Genomic DNA, 26,221 nt, shown 5'->3' with positions numbered 1-26,221 from the left:
GATATAAAGTGTACTTATACAGTAGGTTTTATGCTGACAGCTAAAAATGTGAGGCCTGTAGGGTTTAAATATGTGCTACTTGGAACTGAAATTGGATCATTTATACAGTGGTTGAATTTAAATGCAACTATTCAACTTAAGCAATTAAAATTAAAATACAAAAATGCTTCAAATTATTTTTCCGGAGGGCAGCACATTATTTCAGGCCACATGCCGTTCTATTTTGCCACATACAATATGGCGTCAACGTACGCCGACTAGAACTTGGTCTATAATATCTACGATGCTGACCCTCCCTCCCAGCTCAGTGAAAGGAAGCGGAAATAAACGTCTCCAAGCTTATGCTAACAGCTCGAGTCAAGCTCCGGGGACGGGCTGGAAGTGATACATGACACACATCGGGGGATTTTTTTTCCGTCACCAAAACCGAGACCGAGGAGCGGGTAACAGCGCGATAGGGATTTTTTTGTTAGGGTTGTAACATTGACGCGGAATATATCGAGTGGTGAGTTTGCGTCCTCTACGCGTCAAAGTTGTGTACTGTTTCCTTTTCGCGACGCAGGCTAGTCAAGTTTAGTGAGGCTAACGGGGCTAACTGTACCACTACGCTAGCAACAACAGCTTGCGCTATGAAAAAAAAGGTGTTTTCTTCCATGTCATATTTGCCAACGCGAAGCTAGCAGCAGTGTTCCCCGTCGTTTATCAACTCATCGCTTGACGTTAAAACGCGCGTTCACTTGTTGACTAATGTCGCCTCTTCTTCAGTCCGTTTTGCTAGATTGGTGGAAGTGAGTTGGAGAATCAGTAGTTATTGTTATCCCACCGTTAGCCGGCATGCTAACCTTAGCCTCCTAGTAGACTGGGCGCAGTCGTTTGGGGGCTAACAGGCGAAGTCCACGAGCATGATTGAAAGTACGATTTGAAGAGAAATATATTGTTTATGTAATGTACATTCCAGCCGACACTACTTGAGAAAATATATCAAGATTAGTGGCAATATAAGCACGACTTTCTTTTTATCGACTGATAAAATTATTTATTATTAACCTGTCTGACGATCACTTTTTAGATGGCACTGCGGATTGCAGTCAACTAGTGCCTTTTTCTTGCACGCTCCTAACGACTTTTCTAGAAAAGTGTCACATCCTCTGTTCTAAGTTCTCACATTCAGAGCGGATGAATCGTGCCTATTCTTTCTTCCTTTTTAAAACATAAATAATAAGCGATGGTGTTCTGTTGACAAGATCGTTGTTCGCCGTCGGCTATTGGCGTACAAGTCTGTTTTAATGACCTTAGGGATCGTTCGGCTGTATTAGATTGACGCGTATTTGTCAACAACATAATGAGATAACGCTGCTTTATCCGTTTAGCAAGTGTAGGTTGAGCTAATGTATCACTGACGGCTCTGCATAATCTCCAGTCTGCACAGGTGTTTAGCAGTCTGACAGGGATTGATTTAAATGTCCTCCAACGTTATTCCTCATTTTGAAGCAAACGGAATTACTGTCATTGTCATATGTCTGTTTACATGAGCTTGTGCATAGCTCAACTTCTTTTGAAGAACATTTCTCACAAACCTGTGCACATTTTTGCCCAGCCTGTCTTACTCAGCTTCATCTTTCCTCCCTTTTACAGGAACCTCGCTGCGACCTTTATGTAAGGTCAAAGCCCTAAAGCAGCGGGTCACAGACGGGAGGAGAGACTCGGGAGAAAAGCATCTGGCGGTAGAAGCTGGGATAAGCGCTGTTTTTATTTATTTTTTTATTTAGTCCCTGAATCCCAACTTGAGCCAAGACGTTATCTCGCACTCTCACCATGGAGGCCATCGCCAAATACGATTTCAACGCTACTGCTGAAGATGAGCTTAGCTTTAAGCGTGGAGAGGTCCTTAAGGTAAGTAGAAACCATTCGGTTTTCGTTGGAGGGAAGCGAATACTTTGTGTGGCTTTATGTAAGTAAAGTTTTAATGCCATCTGCCTTGACATTGCAGTGCCTCCTCAGTTTGGGTTGGTGTTTTGTTTTTTGTTAAATGCATGTTTTCCGAGCTTATGAGCAGGGTGCAATGAGCTAGTTTGCATATGAATATGTGGTCATGCATCACACTCAGTTACTGCTGTATGCACTATTTTTCGTTTGTTTCTATTATATTTCTGGCATAGAAACATTTTTCATACATAAGTAGGGAGCACCCCATTTGTTTTGTGTTTTTGGCATTGGTGCATTCACCCGTTTGCACTTTTTTTTATTTTGCTCTTGTTATTGTTGTTTATTTAGAACCCTTATTCACAGTTTTTATGCTTAGGCCAAAGCAACAAAAGCATTACCGTAATTTAGTTGCCATCTTGAGGAATCAAGGAACTATGAAGTGACTTGATGAGCTTCAGTGAGACAGTAGTAAAGCTTTGCCCCTATCTTGTGGCCTCTTGGTGCCATGGAGCTCCGTTGGAGTGAATTGAGGAGTTTCCTTTGGATAATTGTGACTTTTGGCTATTTACTGTATGGCAGGGCTTGGTCTACTCCCACTTGGGCGTTCACTGTTCATGTCTTTTTTTCCACTAAATGCAAATGTAAATACACAAAAGTCAATGCTACAATGGTTGAATGCCCAAATATTCAACCAACATGTACATTCAACCCATCATCATTCATGACGTGTAATGTCAGAAGACCTACAGTATTGTGGCTGAAGCTCATGATCCTGACATACTCTCTGTTTTGCATTTTCTTTCTTCTTCTTTTTTTTGCTTTTTGTGCTTGTAGCCCCACAGACAGAAGCGTAGCAGTGACGGCACAGTAAAAAGCATGCTATATATAGAACTGGGAATGACATTCATTGCTATGTCAGAAAACATCTGGCTGTCCAGTTCAATATGAGCAATACAATGAGTTTGGTATCAGTTGCATACATAAATACATGTTCATAAATATACACTTTACGAACATTCACTCTGTAAAGCTTTTTACTGAATCAAATCCAAATGCTAATTTGTGCATCCATCAAAAGTCAGTGCAGTTCCGCTTTAGGCTTTGCTGTAATGTTTCAGACAATGTGGTCCTCCCAACACTTGAAAGTGGCTTTGGATTTGCAGCTAGCCTAACTTCCAAGTCGTTGGCAGAGAAACTGAAGAGAAATGGTTATGTAAAGTACGAGTGGGCAGAAGTGCAGAACAGCTCACAGATATATTTTTGGAACAAGGCAAAGCAAACTATTTACTTTTAATTTTACACTTGATGGATGAGCAGCTTCACCAGAGAGCCAACTATTTATATACACACGTTTGAAAAGTAAGTTTTTCTTAATCTGTCCCCTTTAAATGAATAAATACCGTACAAGTTTTAAAATAAGGTAACGATTAATGTGACGTAAAACTGATGTACCTTTGCAATCAAATTTCCAGTGAACTGTGAATTCAGTCTCTTGAGTTTCTGAGGCACTTCGTAGGCCCATTTGTTTATTTTTGAGTCAGTTTATGGCGTGTACAAATTCATTCAAACCTTGTGCTTTTGTTTTGCCTCAACATGTCTCTCTGCAACCTTGATGTGATAAAGATATTTTGAAAATACACGCTGCAATTTTCCTGCACTATGGTGTTCTTAGGATTTAAACACAGGCATCATAATCCCTTTTGGCTAAAGCCATGCACATCAGGGTAACTGTTTTGTCGTAAGGTTGTGAAATAAATATTTGCCTCAATGTGATAAGAAGCAAACCTTATAACATAGGTAATCTCTTTCTATTTGATGAAAAAAATAAAGTATCAATAATAATAATAACAATTGTAATTGTATGTGCAGTTTGGAAGCACGTACCTCAGGTCACAAGTTTCCAAAGTAGGCAAGTCACTGACAGCTTTTGCAAGGCATAAATGGGCACCATGTTTTTGACTACATGATTGAGTGCCTTCCTCCTTTGATGTCATACGCAAAATAATGAAAAAATGATTCTGCTTACGTTTTCTGTCTAAAGTGTGTTTGAGTGGTTGCTGGACAGTTCAGAAAAGTTGCTAATCTCGAAATGCTGGCTGTGCTTTTGTAGACTAGTTCCCGCCTGTTTGTAGCCAGGTTTTCGGAAGCAGTGCATATCAGCAAGGACTATGGAAGCTGCAAAAAAGTAGATTAATGAATAAAAGCATTGAATGGCTCAGCCCCAATACTGTATGTGTGTGTCAGCGTGTTGGTGCAGGGGAGATGATATAGCTCAGTAAACACTGAGCAAGTATTATATTTCCATAGGCATGGTAATACGGATAGTGATGTTTTTCTTTGTTGAAATCCTATAGATCAAGGGGTTCTTAATCAGAAATGTAAAAGGTCCAGAATTTTTCTTTTTTTAGGAAGTCGTAGTTCCACACAGCGCGTGCATAGTAGTGTAAAATGTTGGTCTTTTTTTTTATTTTATTTTTTATACTCTGTGTAGCTGGGTGTACTGTACAGTAATATTCAGGCGTTAGTGGAAGGCACAAAAACATTTATTTTCAGCATCAAACATTCACACTGATTGTTTCTTCTTTAGTATGACTCAAGAAAGTAAAAATAAACAACTTTAAAGTTGAATCAAGTGTCTTGGGAGTTCATGGTCACATCAGCAAAATTATCATGCGTGTTATGTGGGCAAGTGTGGCAAGACTGAGGCCTTATCTAAGTAAAGAAAAACCTGGCTACATTTTGCACACACAAAAAACAAAGACTTGAACTCTCAAATGTATGTGGGGAAAATGTGTTGCGGTTCAATGAAACAGAGTTCGAACATTTTGGGCACTCGTTCCAAAAGGTGCAGGTATGTATGTTTGGCACAAACACAACACTCTTCATCACCAAAGCACAAAACCTCAAGAGAAGGCTAGCCTACTCGAGCATCTTAACTTTATTTGGCCTTAATCAGAGGCACTTGGTTGGCAGGTGTGAACAGACACCCATTTAAAATGAGCTTGAATGTGATTGGTTAATTCTAAACATGGCTACATCCCCAGTTACTAGAGATTGTGAGCACTTGTGCAACTACAGTATCCGAGATGTTTGTTTTTATTTCCCCTTCTCAAAGATCCCCCCCGCCTCCATTTGACTTTTACAGGTTATTGGTCACATTAATGTTGACCATTTTAGGCCCTTTAAAGAAAATCACAACAACAAAAACACATTGACCAAGGGTGTGTGTAGACTTTATATCCACCGTAGAAAGAGACAGGAAGGTGGTATATACCAGCAATTCTTGTTAATTAGTTGATCTGCATGTATTTTCCTTGAAATTGTATCTTCTTTTTGAGTCCACTCAATGCATGCTCTGACAGTTAAGCTGCAAACCAAAATATCTCTATAGAAAAAGAATGCTTTTAATTTTGCAACCAAAGCTAAATCTTGCATGTAACATCCATAATAACCTGAAGCTTGTACAGAAAGGAATTATTAATTTCCTGTAAAAGTCATTACTGTACAGGTATATTGAGGGAAGAATTTCATATTCTTTTCAAGTGATTTCTTGAGAGAAGATGAATCTAAAATAGACTGCCATGAAACTGCCCCCGGCACCATCCACAATTCATCTGAATCATTTGTTGGCTGCTTTCCCAATTGGACTAATTTGCTTTTTGAAGCAGGCACGATGTTCTTTCCTTTGTCGGATTGAATCCCCCTTTCTCTCACTCTTTCATCTTTTTTTTGTTTGTATCCGCTTTCACTCTTCCTCTAGTTTACTCCCCTTCCAACTGCATCCACCCTTTACAGCCATGTCTGACTGAGACAGATGCACGGTGCTACAAAGATGGAGCCATGTTATATAAGCTGTAACTAAATTTTCAGGAATTTCTCTTTCAAAGGAAAGATGACTAATTTAGTAGCATTTTATCCGAGAACTTAACAATGTCCGTGATCAAACTAATATCCTAACATCATGGCTGCTTCTGTACACAGCAAACAACAAAACTTAATGTCTGCCCAAATACAAATGTGAGTAGACTGACTTGAAAAAACAGAACTTAAGGTCAGATGTGCTCTGGTGGTACTGAAATTAGGCTACCAATTGATGAAGCAAGAATTGGTTCTCAGTGGTGCCAATGTGTATGGAGTCAAAGCAAGCCTTCTGCCAATCCTGATGCTAAACGGCTCTGTTCCAAGGACAAAAGGTCTCTCATGAGAGCCTACTGGCCTTGCTTAGTTGAACATCTACTTCTATCTTTGAAAAATGGTAGCAGTGCTGCATGGCATGAATAGGAAAAATATGAGATTGCCCTAAGGTAGAGCTTCTTTTTATGTAAACATTAACATGCCATGAACTGCAATAAATCCTAAGTTATAGACATTGTACTTTTTCCAACACTCCAGATATTTTCATGAATGGCAAAGGAAGGGAATACAGTCATCTTTACAGTTCTGCCGCTCTACCTTAAGCTTAATGCTTCCGTGCATCATATTTAATTCATTGAAATTACGCCCTTGAAGGTGATTGCAGTACAATCACTGTCTTGGATATAGTCTGCGCATGTATTTTGAGCTTTTTTACTTGCAGATAATGAAGAGAACTCAAATAGAGATTCGCACATTTTTATCCGAGATGTTTCTGTGGGCGCAGCACGGTGGCTGACTGGTTAGCACGTCCGCCTCCCAGTGCAGAGGACGTGAGATCGAGTCCGGGCTTCGGCCTTCCTGGGTGGAGTTTGCATGTTCTCCCCGTGCTTGCGTGGGTTTTCACCGGGTACTCCGGTTTCCTCCCACATTCCAAAAACATGCATGGCAGGTTAATTGAACACTCCAAATTGTCCCTAGGTGTGAATGTGAGTGTGGTTGTTCGTCTCTGTGTGCCCTGCGATTGGCTGGCAACCAGTTCAGGGTGTACCCCGCCTACTGCCCGAAGCCAGCTGGGATAGGCTCCAGCACCCCCGCGACCCTAGTGAGGAAAAGCGGCCAAGAAAATGGATGGATGGATGGATGTTTCTGTGGGCGTTTGTAAGATGAAAGAAAGGCCACTTTGTCCAGTGTCACTAGGATATTTAGTAATCAGGTTCCACAACTAGCCTCCAGCGAGCAATCACTGCGTCACTGTGTTTCACAACAGCTGGCCGCCCTGACCAGGCTCCCCTCTAATTTGCAGCCTTGAGTCATTCAGTAACATTTAGTTCTGTCATTTGCCATCTCATGAGTCATGAAGCAAACTATCACATAGGCATATCGCAGCATCTTCTTGGTGTGTTAGCTATTAAGGAAGACTATGTGATGACAAAAATAGAAAAGTCACTTAAATGATTGTTAAGCAAGTTGGTGTATAGACTCCAACACAACTTTATGCTGAATGTTGCATATTTTCTGTTGTCCTTCATTTTTATGTCCGTTGATTTGTAGGCAAAGCAAAACATCTTACTGAAGTCTGGCCGCTGCCCCAAGCACTGTTCTCATTTCCTCTTTAAATAAATAAAGATTAACAGCCCGTCGTACTGACAAAATAAGCTCCTCTCAACAGATCTGGGAGCTTTATGTCAACAGTTATAATTAAAACTCATTGTGCTCAGAGTTCACTACCCACCGATACAGACTGCTAATATAGGCTACACCTCGCAAGTGCTAAATGTAAAACATCACATCGTTGTTCTTGATAAATGAGCATCATATAGCTTCTTTCACCAAATCAAAACATTTCTAGTATGAAGCAGAATTTACAAAAAATATATACTAGTGTCAACATATTATTATTGCATCCACAACACACTGATTTTAGAGGCAACGCTGCATGTTAATGAGAGTGGACCAGTGTCATTCATTATTATTGGCATTGAATGTAATAACGTAAGAGGAAATTCGTAAAGATAAAAATGTATCTCACCTTGGCTAGAATGAATTTGGAAAGTAGCATGTTTATTTGACACGTTTAAAATATGGAAGTAATACTAATAAATATTATATCAGCATCCCATTACTTAAGTCTTAATTTATTTATCTATAGTATCGCTTTAAACTCATTCACTCCCAGACATTTTCACTGAAGCAACCCCCTTCACTCTTTTACTTGATTTTGACTGTTTTTGCAAGGCCCACAAAATATGTTCTATTGCTATAAAAACATGGAACCTACCAAAAGAAAGACCAAAAAGATTATGTTTCTATCTGTTTCTGTTTCGCAGCAATTAGCATTATAATATAGCTTAGTTTAATCATAATTCACAAATCTGTTTAGAACTGTGGGTAAATTCGCTATTTTCAACATGGCCCTGGTTGATCTCTTTTGCTCTGCTGACCGTTTTTGTAATAACTACTATTTCTTCAACCGTTCTCTGCATTTGATAGGCTGCATCAAAACCTTCTGATGCTCTAGCATAAAAAAACACACACACATAAAAAAACATCAATACGTCTTCGGGACAATGTTTAAAATAGAACGTATTTGTACGTTTGTGGGAGCAAATGAGTTAAAAGGTGCATTTTTCTTGTATCACAAGCATAGGTGATCTCTCTCTTTCTCTCTGTGTGACTAGGTTTACATGCAGCCAATACTCTGTAAAGGTCAAAATTCCGGTTTCTAAAATGTTTGGGATAACCCATTTACATGCGTGATTGGACAGAGTTACTCCAGTTAACCAACTGTTAGTTACAAAAGTGGGACGGACAGACCAAAGTCATTACGCAAATAGACGTCATTTCCACTTTAACTCTCTACTTTTTCAATAAAAGACATTATTTATGTTACTCACCACACTAAATAAAGTAGTCTGTTTCCTCCTCACTCCAAAAGTTTGGTTCTTTGCTGCCTCATCATGTTTGTTTTGGTTTACCTCTGCTTAACTATTTCTGGTGGATTACACGTCAGAAGCAGAGACTTATATATGTTAGATAACACAGTAGCCTTTTTGCGTAGACACAGAAAATTATGTGAAATCACCATAGAGAGATCAATGTATTCCAGTGAGGTTTGTTTAGCGTGCAAGGCATTCCTTCGTTGCAAATGCAAATAAGTGAAGGAGAAGAAAAAGAATAGAGCACGCGCACAAGGCAAACCAATGCCCTGTTCAATCACACATTTATATGAAGAATAATTCTGGTTACGAAAGGGGTAACCAAGGGGTCTTATTCAGGTTTTTAGCGTATTTGGGTTTACAGTATAGGCGTGTTTACATGGCCGTTCAATTCCCGAATATATATATATATATATATATATATATATATATATATATATATATATATATATATATATATATATATATATATATATAGGTTTTAAAAGGTTTATTGCCTGTATATAACCATACTATCTCTCTCTTTCTCTTTCTTTCTCTCTCCCTCCCTCTCTGTCTTTCTGTCTCTCTGTGTCTGTCTCTCACGCTCTGGGATTTCTAGAGACTGTGTAACAGAGCGTAGCTTCTTTCTTTTTTTTCACATCCTGTTTGTGTCGTCCAAACCCCCTGCAACTTCCTGCATCTTCGCAGCCAACGCCAGCAACCCCTGTCTGCATCTACCACAATTTTGTACTGCCGATGCTGAGAAGAATGAGTTGGAGTTGGACTGTGGAATTGTCATATGCAGTCCGCCAAACCTCAGACATTTTTCCCCTCTTGCCTTGCTGTTTTCATTTTCAAACGTTCTTATATTCTGGCTAACGATACTTTCTGTGTAAAACCCCATCAATGTTATCCTAGAAAGAAGCTTTTAAGCTTGTTGCCTCCATTACTTTCTAGAAGCCGCTCCACCCATCCCTGATTAATGGGTCCCACACTGCCTATTACTCATTGAACTATTGATCCTGCTCTAAGAAAAGTGTTTTATCAGGGCTGCCTTTTGATACCTAAATGTCAGGAGACTATATCCGGAGCTTTTATAGACAAATCTAAATCCATGCTTTTACTAAGAACTTTAGGACTACACAAATCTAGCTCTGATTTTCTGTGGAAATCTTGGCTGCTTGTCTGCCTTTAAATGGGGATCTTAGAGGTTATTAAATCTCTGCCTGGTTGCTTATTGGTAAACGGCCTTTCACCTATATAGCGCTTTTTCACCTACAAAGATACTCAAGGCGTTTAACACTAGCTGTGTTTCCATTACAGTTTTTCGCAAAAATAAAAGCGATATTGTACTATTTCGATGAAGTGCCATTTTCGACTTGCCGGTATTTCCATTGAAAAGCGTTTCGCTTCTGAGGCGCAATTTTCATAATATCCCGTCTCGCGGGATCTCACAGTTCTGTAGGAGGTGCTGATGATGTTTACAGAAGACAGACGCCCGGAGTTGTTAATATTACTTTAAAAACATCTCCCTCCCCTCATCGGGCGGGTTCGGCCATTTGGTGTTGGTGTGTGCGCACACGCTTATAACTCGTGTTATGGTGCGGACGGATGGATTTCAACGACGACGTGTGCCGTATGTCGCTCGTTGCCAGGGGCAACGGCCATTTGTCATGCAACGATATGGGACATGCGTTGAACGTCGGCATATTGGCTCCATAATGAATCGCTTTGTGCTTAAAAAGACCTGTTATCCCCTCCGAAGGCACCTCCGACACGAAAGCGAGTGGCCCCGTACTTCCTATTTCCTTTCCTCCGTTACTGGGCGGGGGTCACATGACTACAGAGAATGCGCAGAAAGAGTTTCCATTACACTTTTGCAAAATACTTCTATTTCGACACGTCTCAAAAACCACCTCATGAGAGCGTAAAAACTTTTTTTGCAATGTTTGAGAGTTTTTTCAAAAATCATGTGTTTCCATTACCAGCTTGCTTTTGCGCAACTTGCCTTTTGTGCAAAACTGAGGGTAATGGAAACGAACCTACTCCTCATTCACAGACTCATGATGCAGCATCAGGAGCAACTTGTGGTGTCTTACCTTGCTCAAGGACACTGACATGGTCACAAGGCTGGGGATCGAACCCACGACCTCTGGGATGGGAGATGACTGCTCTACCACCTGAGCCATGCCACGCATTATTGTGCAGTCGATTCAATTTTAGGATGTTGCAGAAAAAAATGAATTTTTTTGGGTGTTACATTTGCATAAAATTGTAAGGCTCAGTACATGTGTAACCCCCCCCCCCCCCCCTATTTAAAAAAAAATGTGGGTGGGCGTGAAACGTATCAACCGCGAAAAGTGAAGGAACACTGTGTGTACATAATATCCGAGGATGTCACTCTCTTGGCATGAATAATCGATGTAACCGTTACACTAATGTAAAGGTTGGTTATTATTGGTTAGTGTGGTTATGCCTAGAAAGGGACGGAAAGATGATGTCACCGAAAGAGGGTGCAAACGGCAGGGACAACGGGGCAGGGGCCATGGGTGTCCACCTGACAGGCGGGCACACACCCATCCACTTTCCTTTGCACGCCATTGGGTCACCACCAAGCATTATTGTGATTGATTGGTAAAGTCCAAATCTCTAAAGTCGGCCAAATTTAAGATGATGACGACTATTTGTTGTTGCATGGTTCGGTATTGTCTGACAAGTTATGCCCAATTTCCATGGTGATTACATTATTATCCTTTGATGTTGCATTTAGTTTGAAGTGGATACTGTTGGAATGACTGTGGACCTAGTCTACTTCTATTCCATCATGTTTGCACCACTTTTTTCTTGATTCTACTACCATCATGCTCTTGGTCCCAGTGCCCATGGCAAAACATGGAACTCACAAAACCACTACAAACTTAAAGATGTGATTGTCCTGAAAGCACGTTTTCAATGAATGATTAATGTGGTTTACTGATGTTACCATTTGTTTGAGCTTTCGCTGCTTCTGTCTTAGGAATGTGGTAATATTGAAATGGTACCACTGCTGGATTGTAGATTTTGGTTCTGTGCAAGCATGCGAATGAGAGGACAAGTTTCTTTTTCAGAAAGGATTGATGCGGGTTACACAAAGACATTTGATTAGTAAGTGAGCACAAATGCAGGACAACAGTACACACCTGACAGGAACATAGCTTGCTTAACTGCTTTGCAGTAGAGATGACCTTTTGATAACACTATTCTTTCTAGCGTATGACAAGATGTGGGATTCTTTGGTAGGGAGTCCTCTCTCTACTTCTTTGGCATTCATCTGTCATGATCTCTATTTGTCATATTGTTTTTTTCTCCACTGATTCCTCCAAGTCATTTCTTCCTGCTCTTCCTCTATTTGACTTAGTGCTGAGTCAGAGAGCTGTAATTAGGACGCCTCCTCATCACCACATCACTTCCTGCTGATGTGTGTCAAAAACAGACTTCTGTATTTCAAACAGAGCCCCATAATTCTCACTCTTAGACCTGTAACATCCTTCACTGTTACAGTTCCCATGCTGCAAAGTCTGAAGTGATTCAAAGTAGGTCAGAAATCACAGACACTAATAAGATGTATACTGTATTACACAAAAGATGTTTAAAGAGCCCACAGTAGTGATGTAACCATACTATCACTCTTTCTCTCTCTCTCCCTCTTTTTCTCTCTCTATTTCTTTATCCCTCTCTCTCTTGCCCCCTCTCTCTCTTTACCCACGTTCTCTCTCTCTCCCTCCGTTTGCCTTTCAACAATGTTGCTTCACTTGTACAGTAATAATATATAGGTTCCACTGTAATAACATTTATTTCCGCAATTTACTCCGCAAGCAGTGGGAGTGTTCATTTTACCTTTACCACAAGTGTGTTGAATAGTTGGAAGTCTGATTTGTGTATTATGATGCTGCAAGTTCTGCTCTCTAAGGGAGGCCCTCACGCATGGTATTGGTCTCAAGCATTATTCTGAATAAATAGATTTCATTGAATGAAATCACTGTAATCTTTCTCAGTTGATCTGAGACAGTTAGCTCATGACCCCTTTGGGCTGTTCTGCGCCGTCTGCTGCTTCCCTGCTGGGCATAAAGGAGGTCACAGTCGTTAGCATGACTTTTCCTAAATAACACAAAATACTTGTTTATCAGGGGTTTCACTCTAAGAGCCTTAAACTGTCACAATTCCAGTGGTAAGCACTCAATGGCATTTTCAACAAACACCTAATTCACTCTGGGATATATGATGTGTCTCAACAAGCCAATGTGGCTAAAGCTAAAATGTGATAAGGTGGCATATAAGCAAACCAATATTTAGTCCTTGCAGCATTGTCTGGGATAATCAGCAGATAGTCATTTCTGAGGTCTGAATATCTCTATTTGCTGCCTACACCTTTCAGTTAGTCTTTGCTCAACTTGCATCTATTTCCAGCCACAATTTAGTGCAAACATTTGTCACATAAATATCAGTATAAACATCTTGTAAATTAATTTGATCAATACACAATCTACCTTTGGTATTTTGGTATATCATTACAAATGCGCCGAAAACCTTTTAATGTCCAAATTTGGTCACTCCCCACGTGTGTCTGATATTTATTATAATTTTTTCTTGTATTTTGTTATTGTTTTGCAAATTATTGACCAATCTAAAGTGTTGAAAATGGCTTTCTGTTTTTGGCAATGTAATGTTAAATGGCGAAGTTTGCAGTTTTCAAACTATCAAGTTTTGAACGTAGCACACACTCCTTCGGTAGCATGTATATGAGCTGTGCAAAAGTCACTGGCGATAACGTCCGGATCCACGGCGCAAGTTACTTTACAGACCTGCATTACAAAATTGATCTTTATGGAATTTACATCTCATGAAAACTCCCCAGTCCGGGAAATTAGGGCCACCCTCGGACTAAACCGAAACATGCCTCTTTGGTTGTTGGTGGTTGGTATTCAAATTTTGTGAAAATACTGTTTTCGTGGGTTTTATGAGCTAGAAGCATAAATTATGTTAAAAACAAACAATAAAACAAATAAATGCTTATGATTATACTTATGAGTGTTTGACTTTTTGAATGGAATTATGGCAATAAATGAACTTTTCCATGATCTTTAAATTTTTTGAAAAAGGTGTCGTGTGTATCTTATGTTTACTCATGGTTGTGTTGATGGAAGTGCTGTATAATCTAATGTCAAAGAGGAGGTCTGCAGTGGCAGCTGTGGAGAAGATAATCCCTGGTATGGACCATAGCCTATCAAATAGCAATTTATATCTTTTGTAGCTCAATCAGATTAAAAAGACCAAAAAATAAACAGGTAGTCAGCACAAAGAGAAGAAGGATGCAAATCGTCCATTGTCTTGTCTTGGAGCAGAGACAAAATTCAGACGTAGACATATTGCTGTGGTTGTGCCATTTCTGTATGGTATGAACATTGCCTGCCAAGCAGATATTTAGTTCTGCTTTTTACGCTGTCAGTTCCAAGAAACACACCAGATAGACAACTACGCAAATGAAAAAGCCAACCAATTTCAGTGGGTTTTGTTTGATTGTAACCAGGACTAACCCAAATGGGGGGGGATTATGTGCTGTGTAGCACAGCTATGTCACCTATGTACATTGTGTTTTTAGGGATGCCTCAGTGTGGATTATTCAAATCAGATAAGCATCTGTGCACTTTGATTTTGTGGTCTTAATCACTTTTTTTTTTTTTCAGAGGTGTTTGCGTTGTTCCTGTGGCAAAATGGGTTCACTGGAAAACATATGAGAACCGACAGCAAAATGAGTCACAGACTGCCCAATTTTCAATAATAAGGTTTTGGCATAATCAAAAAGTGGAGGATCTTGGCTTTCAAATGATGTATCAACAGTTGTGATTTGGTGTTCAATTTCCGAGATATCTCTGTTTGAATGTGGTCTGGACATGTGGGAAAAATCTGAAATTGTCATCAACATTTTTACAACATCCTGAACTTCAGCAACGTCAGCAACCAGCATGTTTGTGTAGCTAGAAAACAACTAATTTTGACTCAGAAACTCAGGGCCTACAATTTAATGTAATTTTCAGCCATGAAATTGTGATTTTTAATGCATTTAATTCAACTTTTAAAAGCAATCTGGAAACCTAATTGACCTTTTTAACTCATTCACCCCAAGCTATTTTCACTGAAGCAACCCCCTTCGCTCCTGACTCTATTACTGGATTTTGATTAATTTTGCCAGGCCCACAGAACATTGTGTTATATTGCTATAAAAACATGGAACCTACCAAAACACAGATTAAATTATCTTCTTTCATCAGGAAGAAAAGGGTATTTTTATCTGTTTCAGTCTTGCAGCAATTAGCATTAGAATATAGCTAAGTTTCATCATTATTCACAAATCTCTTTAGAACTGTGGGTAAAAGAGTTTGTTTGCAGCATGGCCCTGGTTGATCTCTTATACTCTGCTGCCACCTGCTGGCTGTCTTTTGAACTTTATTACGTGATTGCTTCACCCGTACTCTGCAGTTCAGAGGCTGCATCAAAGCATTCTGTATGCTCTAGTAGAGCTGGGCTATAAGACGTCAAATAAATACCGCGATAAATTGTTTTACCTCGATAACTATAAATGCAAGATACACACCACTATATCGATACCATCTGAAAATAACTACAGGGAATGCTAAATAACTGATTCATTGACTAACTGGCAAACATTACTTTCATTAACCATTCAAGTATAAATATTCAAAATAGCTTGCATGACTTGAACAATGGCACATTGGAACATGAGAAAAGGGTGACCTTTTTTGTGTGCAAATGGCTTGTACAAAAGGTACTCTCCGATATTTGTGTAAAGGCGGTAATGTCTTTGTGGAGGTAATGTTTTTTGTAAAGAAATAATATAAATAATGCCATGTGCAAAGGAGGTAGTGTGGCTTGTAAACAATATACATAAAATGAAAACAATTTCAATGCAACAACTATAAACATTTGCAAATAAAAATGCTTGTCATGTCTAAGCTCGGCAGCCTGTCAGTGTACATATTGGGAAGCACGATTTGCGAGAAATATTTTTGCGATGGTATGGTGTACCTCTTGTCGGCTACTTTCATGAGGTGTTTAAACCCCATGCGCGCCGTTATGGGCTGCTGTAGCACTATTCAAACCTTGCTTCACACTTAAAAGCTTTTTGCGCATCTTCGACCTCAATAGTATAGTTGTGCTGTCGGTGTTGGACGTCTTGCTCTGGGTGGTTACGACGGTTTTCAGACACACTTTACATTTCCTGTTTTACTCAACATTTGTCTTTGTGGAACCCAAAATATTTCCAAACGACAGAGGTCAACTTTCTTTTCGGGACAAGCACAACAGGATCAACTTCGACAAACAATACTTCCGCTGTGTCAGACGCTTTTTCATATAAACCACCCGACCATTTACTTGTCGTCTGTTTCCCTTCTTGTTCAGACTGGATGGGTGGAGTCACGTGACTACACACGCTGAACACTGTCTTATAGGGAAATAAACATAGCCTACCAAGAACACACAATCAAAACAGACTAAAATACTTTTATTTTTTATTCAAACACCGAATTTACCGACATGTGCAAAATGACTTCGGTTATTGTAAATTTTCGGTTAATCGCCCAGCCCTATGCTCTAGCATAAAAAACATGAAAAACATATAAATACGCATTGGAACACTTGAAACATTTAAAATAGAACTTATTTAGGCGTTTTTGGGAGCAAATGAGTTAACAGCATGAATTCAGGAGTCCAGTACATGTATCAACATCAGGAGTATATGGAATCCCGTAAAATCTGGTTAAGCCTAAAATGCTGACAGGGGGTCCTGTTACTTTGTTTAAAGAATGAGAAATTCTAATGTTTTTGATTTTTCAATTAATTTGAATAATGAAATCAAAAATTTGAATAATACATAATAAACCAAAAAAAAGTTTTTTGTTTTTCCAGCTTTTCCCAACAAAACTTTTGAAAATGGAAATTACTTGAAGAAGATTTTGTAGTTAGAATTTGAGAGAAAGATTATAATGTACAAATTTCAGGGCGAGATCCACCCTGAGGAGGTTCTGAAAAGCGGTTCCATTGTAACCACACTGCTCTGAAAATGTCTAATGAAAAACTGAACACTCACAGCCTTCTGGTGTGGAACTGTGGGACAAGGCAGAAGAGGCTTAATTGAGGCATGGTTGGTGGCTATTTAACGACAGAAACCACAGCCACCCTCACAATTGATCTCTGCTTCTACCAACTTGTATTTGAAGTCCACTGCCTCACCAGATGAGATATTCAAGGGTTAACCTTAGCAGCTGAGAAAGGCTAGTGACAGCTGGCATTCTGCAAGCTCACTTTAGCAAAAAGACCTTGGCCATTTGCAATACGCTGAGGCCAACAGGACAGCTGTCTTGGGTGGGTCGGGGAAATAATCAAAGTTTTAGGGCAGAGGCAAAATGAGGATGGCGGGTAAAAGTGATACGGAAAATGGGAGCATATGAAGACATCCGATTTTAAGAGCAAGCTTGTGCCCCAGACCAAAAAAAGCATGTTTTCCTCTTTGAATTATGTAGATGGGATGCGATCAAAGGAAGTCAAGCCTCTGAACTTATGAAATTCTAATGAGTGAAACTGAGTCATTCTTCAATGCAGGATTCTGCCTGACTCCTTCCAAGGCTTGAGATTAATGCCATCTCTGCTTAAATTCAAGTCGCTCACAGTCTTAGTCAAATGACGGCCTGCTTTTGTGACACATTCCTGCTCATCTTCTTTGCATTACACTAAATGCCTTTACTTTCTTTTTTCAGTTTTTTGTTGTTTTTTTTTATTGTTTGGTCATTATGAAGCAAGTGAGTTTGCAGCTATGACATTAAATTGGAATTAACTGAAATTAACTCATTATCGTTATGCTTATTTGCCTTCTATCCTCACAGTTGAACTTCCATCCATTTTCCGAACTGCTTATTCCTCACAAGGCAATGTGTAGCTTTAGACAAACTGAATGTGAACTGCAACCATTTTACCCACATCCTTGCCCCATAAGTAAAGGGCTGCATTCTATTTTTGAATAGAGCGAGAGAGGATTATAAAAGCCAGCCACACGCACACGCACACGCATAGAATGATACAATACGGAAATATCACTGAAGGTTGTGGGCTTGTGGCTTAGGTAACTTTTGTGCTGACTTATCTGTATTTGGTTCAGTTCAGTCTATTAAAGCAGTGGTTGTCATTTTACACTTTGTAATGAGAATGACGGAAAAATCTAAAATCTCTTTCATTTGAATCTTGATGTAGTAGTTTTGCTATATTGTCTTTTTAATTGTGCTCTACCATATCACAGTCTTGTTTAAGTCATTTCCAAATATTTACCAAACAGTTACCTTGTATACGGTGTGCGCTCCACCCGAGGCCACCACCACAAATTATGAACTTCCACTTTAGAGGTCCTGCTGGATGTCATCCAGATGATTGACCCTCTTTCTTTGTTTTTGTCTTCTCCAGGTATTAAATGAAGAGTGTGATCAGAACTGGTATAAGGCAGAGCTAAATGGAAAAGATGGTTTCATTCCCAAGAACTACATAGAGATGAAGGCCCATCCGTAAGTATTCTAATAGTGCTTTCTAAAATATCTCATTTCACTGTCATTTGTACAACTTTCCTCCTGCGAAATGAAATTATTTGATGGAGGTCCAATAGGTTGCATCTGATCTTCCAAGAGTTCTTTGTTAAATGTATTTAACCAATGAAATGTTTAGTAATGGGAGTTTGAGCATTGTTTTGCCTCGTTAATTTGGACAATTTTATTTGAGTTGCACTCTAAATGGCAGTTGCTGGTTTACTGTACAATACATCATTTAAAAAAAAAAAAATCCTGTTGCATAACAATACAGGATGTTTTGTGCATGACTTTGCAATGACCGGCCACAACACGGGGGCCTTGCATAGTATAATAATTAAATAACAAAGAGCTGTATCAAAATATTTTATATTATACATATAATCTCATTTTTGATGATCACTCTGAGAAAGGTATTAATTGAACCTTGTTTATGTGTAGTTTACAGCGTCGAACTGCCTACATCATATTGAGCGCTTTCTCAGATGCCTTAAAATGTACTAATCCAAAGTACAGCATTCGTTACAGCTCTCGCAGTATGATGCCTTTGTTCACCACTGCAACCCGTGACCCCATGAAGACAAGCAGTATAAAAAATGTAACGATAGATGCAGACTAAGTACTTCAAAGGCAGAAAAATACTTTACATAACTCAACTGAGCATCATCTTTTGCAGACACACATTTTTCATGTGATGACTACCCTTCATCAGACCATTGGTTTGCTTTCTACTGTAAATTATTAATTCAATTACTATTAGAGCACAGTAAATAATGACTCCACAAAATTTTCAAATGTGTTTACTGGAGTGATTGTGCATTTTAAATATGCACCCATTGACTGTTCCGCTGTCTGGGGCAGGCTGTCAGGCTGCTCAGTTGCTTACTTCTATGTAGTACATACAGTCTTTCTCAATTTAATTTTTTTATTTTTGCTAAAATGTTCCGCAACCCCCCCCCCCCCCCCCAACTCTTCCCCTCGAGTATAAATACTGTCATTTGTCTATATAATTGTTGGAAGTACACCTGCAGAGGGGCTAATACTCCTTGCACACCATCTGAATGACAGCTCCACTGCCATCTATCTACAGTAGTGGATGTGCAATTCCACTTTATTCTAGAACAGCAAAAAAAAAAAAATCCCTGATGTCACATTTGAAAATAAAATAAGCTAGTTTGACAGTTGGGATCATTTGAATTTGCAAGTGGTCATAATATTGTGGTCGGCGGGTGTGGGTTTTAATGCGCTTTAGTCATGCTTGCGGTTTCGGGGGCCTGTAAAGTGCGATCAGTCAGTGAGAGTTGCGTTGTCAGTGAACCTCGGTAGACACGCAACGATCCAATTTGCTGTTAAATCTAATAATGATGTGTCTCTAAGAAGACTTCAATAAGAAATTGCTGCTCTCCAAACATCACCTCACCAAAAGCAAAACAAAGTGACTTCAATCATATTCAGTGTAATTAAAGCTCGACTGGTTTACATGTAATATGCTGCAGGCTTTTGTCCTTAATTAAATATTGACTTTAGCATTGTTGCACAATGAAACCTTTTTCCCCAGTGGGTAAATTGTTTAGGATGCATTGGTACCACTTTTTCTCTTTTCTCCACTCACGCTTATCATACTGTCAGAATTTGATCATGGCCCATGCCTAATTATGACTTTTTGTGGTTGTAGGGAATCATCTTGGTGTCAACTGTAATATCCATTGTATTGTTTTACAGCAGTTGTCAACAATACAATTTGTTGCCCCTGTTCTGGGAGCAAACCATTATAAGATTAGACCTTTAATAAATATATCAAAAAATTTCAAGTAACATTTTAACATTCTTAATAAGTAGTTAAAGGGGAAGTCAACCCCCCAAAAAATGTTTTTGGACGATATGTTCTATGCAGCCCCACTAGTCTAAATATGGTATTCTGTTTAATATTGCGTTAGTGGAATATGAGTTAAGCAGCAAAATCCAGCCGTTTTTATCCATCTCAGCGTGCGGCCATTTTGCCACTTGCTGTCAACTGAAGATGACATCACAGTTGCTCAGGTAACAACCAATCGCAGCGGAACTTCAGAAAACAGGGGAGCAGTGATTGGTCGTTGCCTGAGCCCTGAGCAACATTGATGTCATCTTCAGTTGACAGAAAGTGGCAAAATGGCCGCCCCCTGAGATGGATTAAAAAAAAAGAAGCTCATATTCCACAAATGTAATATTCATCAGAATGTCATGTTTAGTCTAGTGAGGTCATATATAACATATTATTGTCACGAAATGTTTAAGGTTGACTTTTACTTGTACTGTAATACCAAAAAAAAAAAAATCAACACTAACTTAACTCCAACAAGTGACGAAATATTGGTGCATTGGTCTTACAGCTTTGAATATGAATGCTTTTACTTTATGCAACTTCCTCCTCCTCTTTTCACTCCCAGTCTTGGCCTATGTGCATAAGCAATACGTTGAATATAGTAGATTTTACAATCAAGTCGTGTTTTGATTGACCTCTTAATTCATATCAGCCGCATAGTAAACTCTGAATATTCAAATGTGACCTTATAATGCAAGAGTGCTATTACAAGCAGAATACAATGTTGATTGACTGACTGTTAATATTGTCCTTAAACCGCTTTATCAGTGAGTCATTATCATCTCTTTTGAATGATTAGCTTCTGCCAAGATGGCACCTTTTTATTTGACTTTGCTAATGCTAATTAATAAAGTTTGTCTCCTCCTCCAGGTGGTTCTTTGGAAAGATCCCTCGGGCCAAAGCGGAGGAGATGCTCAACAAACAAAGGCACGATGGCGCCTTCCTTATTAGAGAGAGTGAGAGTGCACCGGGCGACTTCTCCCTCTCTGTCAAGTGAGTAGCACCGCACCAACTGGAGTTTAACATTAGACATCCATCATTGCTCGCTCTCCCGACTATCGATCAGCTTCACAAATGAGCAAGCTCTGGTGGTCTGAGTCATCAAGGCAGCTACTTCCTTATTCTGGTCAAGTCTGAGCGCGGTTTGCCCCCGTTAGCTTCTTTTCCAGTATTTGCTAAATAAACGGCCTTACTTCCTCTTCTGCGCTTCCATTTTCTGACCTTACCGAAAGACGCATCATGTCACTGCACTCTTCTCTTCGCACTTGAATGATTGTGCCGCTTCATTTGAATACAGTCCCCAGTCCCACACATTTCTACCGTTGATTTTCTTGCCAAGCCTTAACACTTTCTTCTGGCTGTGACCCTTTCCAGGTTTGGGAACGATGTACAGCACTTCAAGGTTCTCCGTGATGGCGCCGGCAAGTATTTCCTGTGGGTGGTGAAGTTTAACTCCCTCAATGAGCTAGTGGACTACCATCGCTCCACCTCCGTCTCCCGTAACCAGCAAATCTTTTTGCGAGACATCGAGCAGGTCCACCAGGTAACAACTTCCTGAGAAGATACTTTGTTCCCTCTTGTGCTTTATTGTTAGTGCAGATAGATTAATGAGCAGGAACTGACACTTGATAGAAACTTCCTATTGATGTTTATTAATGAGGAATTGGGAGGAAACCAACTGGTCCTTTTAAAAACAAACAAACATGTTTTGTTCATTTGCCGCACCAAAGAGAAGAATGATGTTAACAAGCCCGCAACATTTGAATGAAAAAGTAAAAAACAAAAATCTTCAAGTAGGTTGATGTTTCAAAATTATGATTTATTTTTGTGTGTGTGTGTGTGTGAAAATGTCTTCTCAGCTGCCAGACACTGTTGGCGTGTTGGCTAAATGAAATGAAGACATTGGCCCTGATTTAATACAATACTTAATCGTGATGGCAGCCGCTTAAAAAAAAAGAATATCCACGCTCAGCATATTATGGCAGCATAAGTAACACAAGATACACAACTTTTATTTTGAATTTAAATAACAGCACCAAGCTGCTGTTATGATGCATTTCGGGGAGTAGGCATAGCTAGCTCGCTAACTGCACTTTGTAGTGGTAGAAATGGGCCGCCAAATGATTACTTTTAGCCCCCATCCCACTGGGTTGCAAATGTTGCGTTTTGCCAGAGCTCGACAGGGTTCGGAGTTGGTTGGAATATGTCGTATTTGTGTTTGTAATTATTCGTTGCTGTTGTTATTTTCAGGCCTTGCCAATCCATTGTTTCGCCAAATCGGACTCCCTGAAAAATATGTTTAAGTCAATTAAGTGTCAAAGTGATGACATACCATGTACGCTGTCATACTGGAATATTTTTTATTAGTATTATTCATGTCCTGATGGCTGCCGTTGCCTATATAGACTTTAGACACAATACATTACGTCACTTTATGTAAAAAAGCAAAACAAGACTGATTGTCACCCCCAAAAAAATATGAAATGTTCAAACATGATTATCATAATCTGGAAATATTAGAACCAAATTTGCAATGTTTTGGATAATATTTGAAAGCGTTATTCATATGAATGTGTGGCAGCGAGTTTTGTTGTAATATTTTTAGACTGTGATTAACATACTCGTACATTTTGGTGACAATCAGTTGTGTTTTTTTTTGGATAGACATTTAATAGCACATATGTACTCATAAATTTTGGGGACAATCAGTCACGGTTTGCATTCATATGCCACCGTAATGGACCTGTTGCACACACAAACACGGGTTGCTGTGTTCTCTAGTCACTTCCGCAACAATTTTTTTTTCTCAAAGGAAGAATATGAAATCTGAGATAGAGTGATATCTAAATCATGGCAATACTTATACATACGCATTTTTATAGCACAATGAGACCATGAAATAAGGGGCGTGTTGCTTTCACGCACACGTCACAGCAATGACAGGACTGGAAAAAAATAACCAATGATTACATCTTCTAATGAAAAGAAAAAGAAAAATTTTAATGGGTCGATTTGACTCAGATTTCAGGTTCGTTTGTGCGTTGTCTCGAATGTCGCTTTTACCCCGCAAAATAACAGGGACGACAGCCTCATATTTTGCTAATTCAACCTTCGCAATGTCAGCAGTGTTTGCAGCTCAGTGGGATAGGGCCTTAAGCAACTCACAAAAAAATCTAATCATATCATAATGACTAACAAAGGTACACTATCTTCATCCTACCCTATAGCAGGAAACGTCATAGGCTAAAAGAAATTAGCATTATATTTAGTGTTGTCAAAGTTAAAGCGTTAACTAGTGTTGTTCCGATACCGGTATCGGCAGAGTCCCTGATCCTGAATAAAAACAGTGGCATCGGCAAGTACAGTACAGTACTAACAAGTAACATGCCGATACTATTATTTCTGACGCTAATATAGGACTTTGGATGCAGCGTCTTGTGTTTTACTTGTGCACAACATTCACTGATTTGTGACGTGTTCACTGCATGCCAAGCTACGATATCCTATTGGCTCTTGAATGCTCTGAACCAATGGCAGGGCAGCTTTTTCATGTTAAAAAAACAACAACAACCCAGTTATCGGAACGGTATCGTCATCGGCCGATACTGCAAAACGGGGTATCGGAATCGGTATCAGGGCCAAAAAATGGAAAAACACTAGCGTTAAATGATTAATTAATCACAAACAATTAACGCAGATTAATCACACTATTAATTTTGACCATAGATTATCCTTTAGCGTGACAGCGGATGGCTACGTTTAAAGTAGCACAGGTTGTGTTTTAGCAATAAACATAATTACATGCATTAAAGTAAAGCATTTAATAAATGTTTGCGTATCACATTTAGAATATTTGTGTCAAAATATTGGGGTCATTTTTTTTCCCACTTTAAATTATGCAAGTAATTAACTGATGAGGATGAGCGCGTGCAGTGGATCAAGAAATGTTGAAGACGTCCTAATAACAGTACATTTCAAAAGAATGAACACATAACCAGTGGAAAAAAAGGTTGATTAAAAAAAAGCCTCTTTTTTTTTCATGATTAATCAAGATTTGATTAATCTGATTAAAGCTCTAATTATATTCCATTCCATATCCCAGTTGAAATTTGGGATTGCAGCTTGAAGCGCGCAGTGTAATAACCAGCCTTAGTCTCATTTGTGTACTGTAATTAAGAATGACATCAGTCCCCAGTGTTGCTGTAGTTCCATTTTCCTTACAAACTTTTTTTTTTCCCCCTTAGCTTTGCCTTGCCAGTTTTTGATTATCCCGTCCCGGTGCACCTTGGCTAACCTGTGTTTGCTTGTGTTTCCCGCTTTCCATGGCACAGCATCCCACATACGTGCAGGCGCTCTTTGACTTCGACCCGCAGGAGGAAGGCGAGTTGGGTTTCCGACGCGGCGACTTCATCCAAGTCCTGGACAACTCTGACCCCAACTGGTGGAAAGGCGGTTGCCACGGCCAGACGGGCATGTTCCCGCGCAACTACGTCACGCCCGTCAATCGGAACATGTGAAACAGTCCCGCCATGTAAAATGGCCGCCACCACCTTCATCGTCATTCTAGATGTCATCAGTCCCTCCACCCTCATCCGATCGCCAAACAACCCCCACCCCGCATCCCCCTCCCTCCTCTTCACCAACCCCACAATAAGCAGGATCAGAGAGGAAGAATGCAAACAAGTGACAAGAGAGAGATAAGACGGAAGCGCTGTCACAGGTGGGTGGCAGCTGAGCAAAATCCACCTCGACTTGCACCGAGACTCGTTGAGGATCGCGACTGCCTTTGAGGGAAAGAGAGAAGCAAATGATTTGACTCCCACAGCCGCTTCTGTCTTCTCCTTAACTTCTTAACATTCTGCCGCCTTGTGTTTGCTTTTGCCGCATGTTCTTTTATCAGCCGCATCTGTTTTAAAGGAAAAATGTAAAGAAGAAATTGTTTTTAAAAAAAGAGAAAAAAAATAAGAGAACCGATGCCATATACAGCAAGTTTCCATGTCTGCGATGATTGGCTCGTGAGCATTGTACATCAGCCGCTGGCTGTATAAATAAATCAACTATAGAGAGAATCCATTTTTTAAGAATATATATATATTATATATTTGTATGTGTTTGTCTGTATTTCCGCTCATCACAAATGTGTAAATTATGTTGAATGGTTTGTTTGTCCGGAAAAGACCTAGTAGCTCTAGAATGTGCTGAATTGTCCTTCAAGTTTCTATCGGAGGCGTCTCGGATAACGTGAAATTTCCTCTTGTTCCTCACACGAGGAAGAAAACAGCGGAGCCCCTGTCGTTGAGCGGCAAGGGGGACGCAGCCGTGAATGCAAGCCATGTATGACGTCAGCCGCCCACAACCAAATGCAATGTATTTGTGGCAACCATTTGAATGTAGCTGAGCCAGTCCGCAGGCTGGGACAAGTGAACTACATGGTCGGCAAGGGGAAAAGGCGCTGTCATGTTATCCACGTTCGTTCATCACATGTACAGTCTAGCTAGTTAACAACGTGGCTCGAAGCTCTCCTTGTCATACGTGCGCATAGCATGGGGGCTGAGATCGGATAATCACGTGTAATCACCAGTCTGCAACCGGCACACATGAATACTTCCCACAACTGGGAGATCATCTTAAACAGGTTTGTCTTTTTGATTTTTGTCAATTGTGGTGTCGAGCACTTTTTTTTTTTTGGTCAAAGATTTCGATCTCCGTTCTGCTCCAGTTTGTGTCCGTGTGTTTTTTGTTGGTTTCTTGCTCTCTCTGGATAGTGCCTTTCTCCCTGGTGTTTTAGCGTCTCTGACCCCCTCCCTTTTTATGGGGCCTGCCAGTCCTGCAGTGAGAAACAAGTGTACATAATCTAACCTGTCCCACCACCTTCTCCCACATCAACTCGCCTTCACCTTAGTCCCCCACCTACATGGAACTCTTATTTAAGTGTCTCTCGCCTTGTCTTACCTAATGATACTCTTGGTTTTGCTCTTTTTTATTTTATTTTTTTGTTTCTTGTTTTCAATTAATAAAATGCAATTATTAAAAAA

At 39.7% G+C, this 26,221-nt stretch overlaps 1 protein-coding gene across 1 annotated transcript; it reads left to right on the top strand.

The window, feature by feature from the left end:
- The first annotated feature begins 328 nt into the window (after positions 1–328).
- On the top strand, positions 329–26,221 carry grb2b (growth factor receptor-bound protein 2b). The gene is made up of 6 exons (XM_077557952.1): positions 329–505; positions 1,636–1,893; positions 18,210–18,307; positions 21,057–21,179; positions 21,561–21,729; positions 24,518–26,221. Exons 2-6 carry the CDS (start codon positions 1,816–1,818, stop codon positions 24,701–24,703), a joined length of 654 nt encoding a protein of 217 aa, XP_077414078.1. The 5' UTR covers positions 329–505; positions 1,636–1,815; the 3' UTR covers positions 24,704–26,221.

This window comes from Vanacampus margaritifer, chromosome 2 (assembly GCF_051991255.1).
Source record: "Vanacampus margaritifer isolate UIUO_Vmar chromosome 2, RoL_Vmar_1.0, whole genome shotgun sequence".
Taxonomy (NCBI): Eukaryota; Metazoa; Chordata; class Actinopteri; order Syngnathiformes; family Syngnathidae; genus Vanacampus; species Vanacampus margaritifer.
The sequence above is the reverse complement of the archived record's forward strand: the minus strand, read 5'-3'. Positions and strand labels throughout refer to the sequence as shown.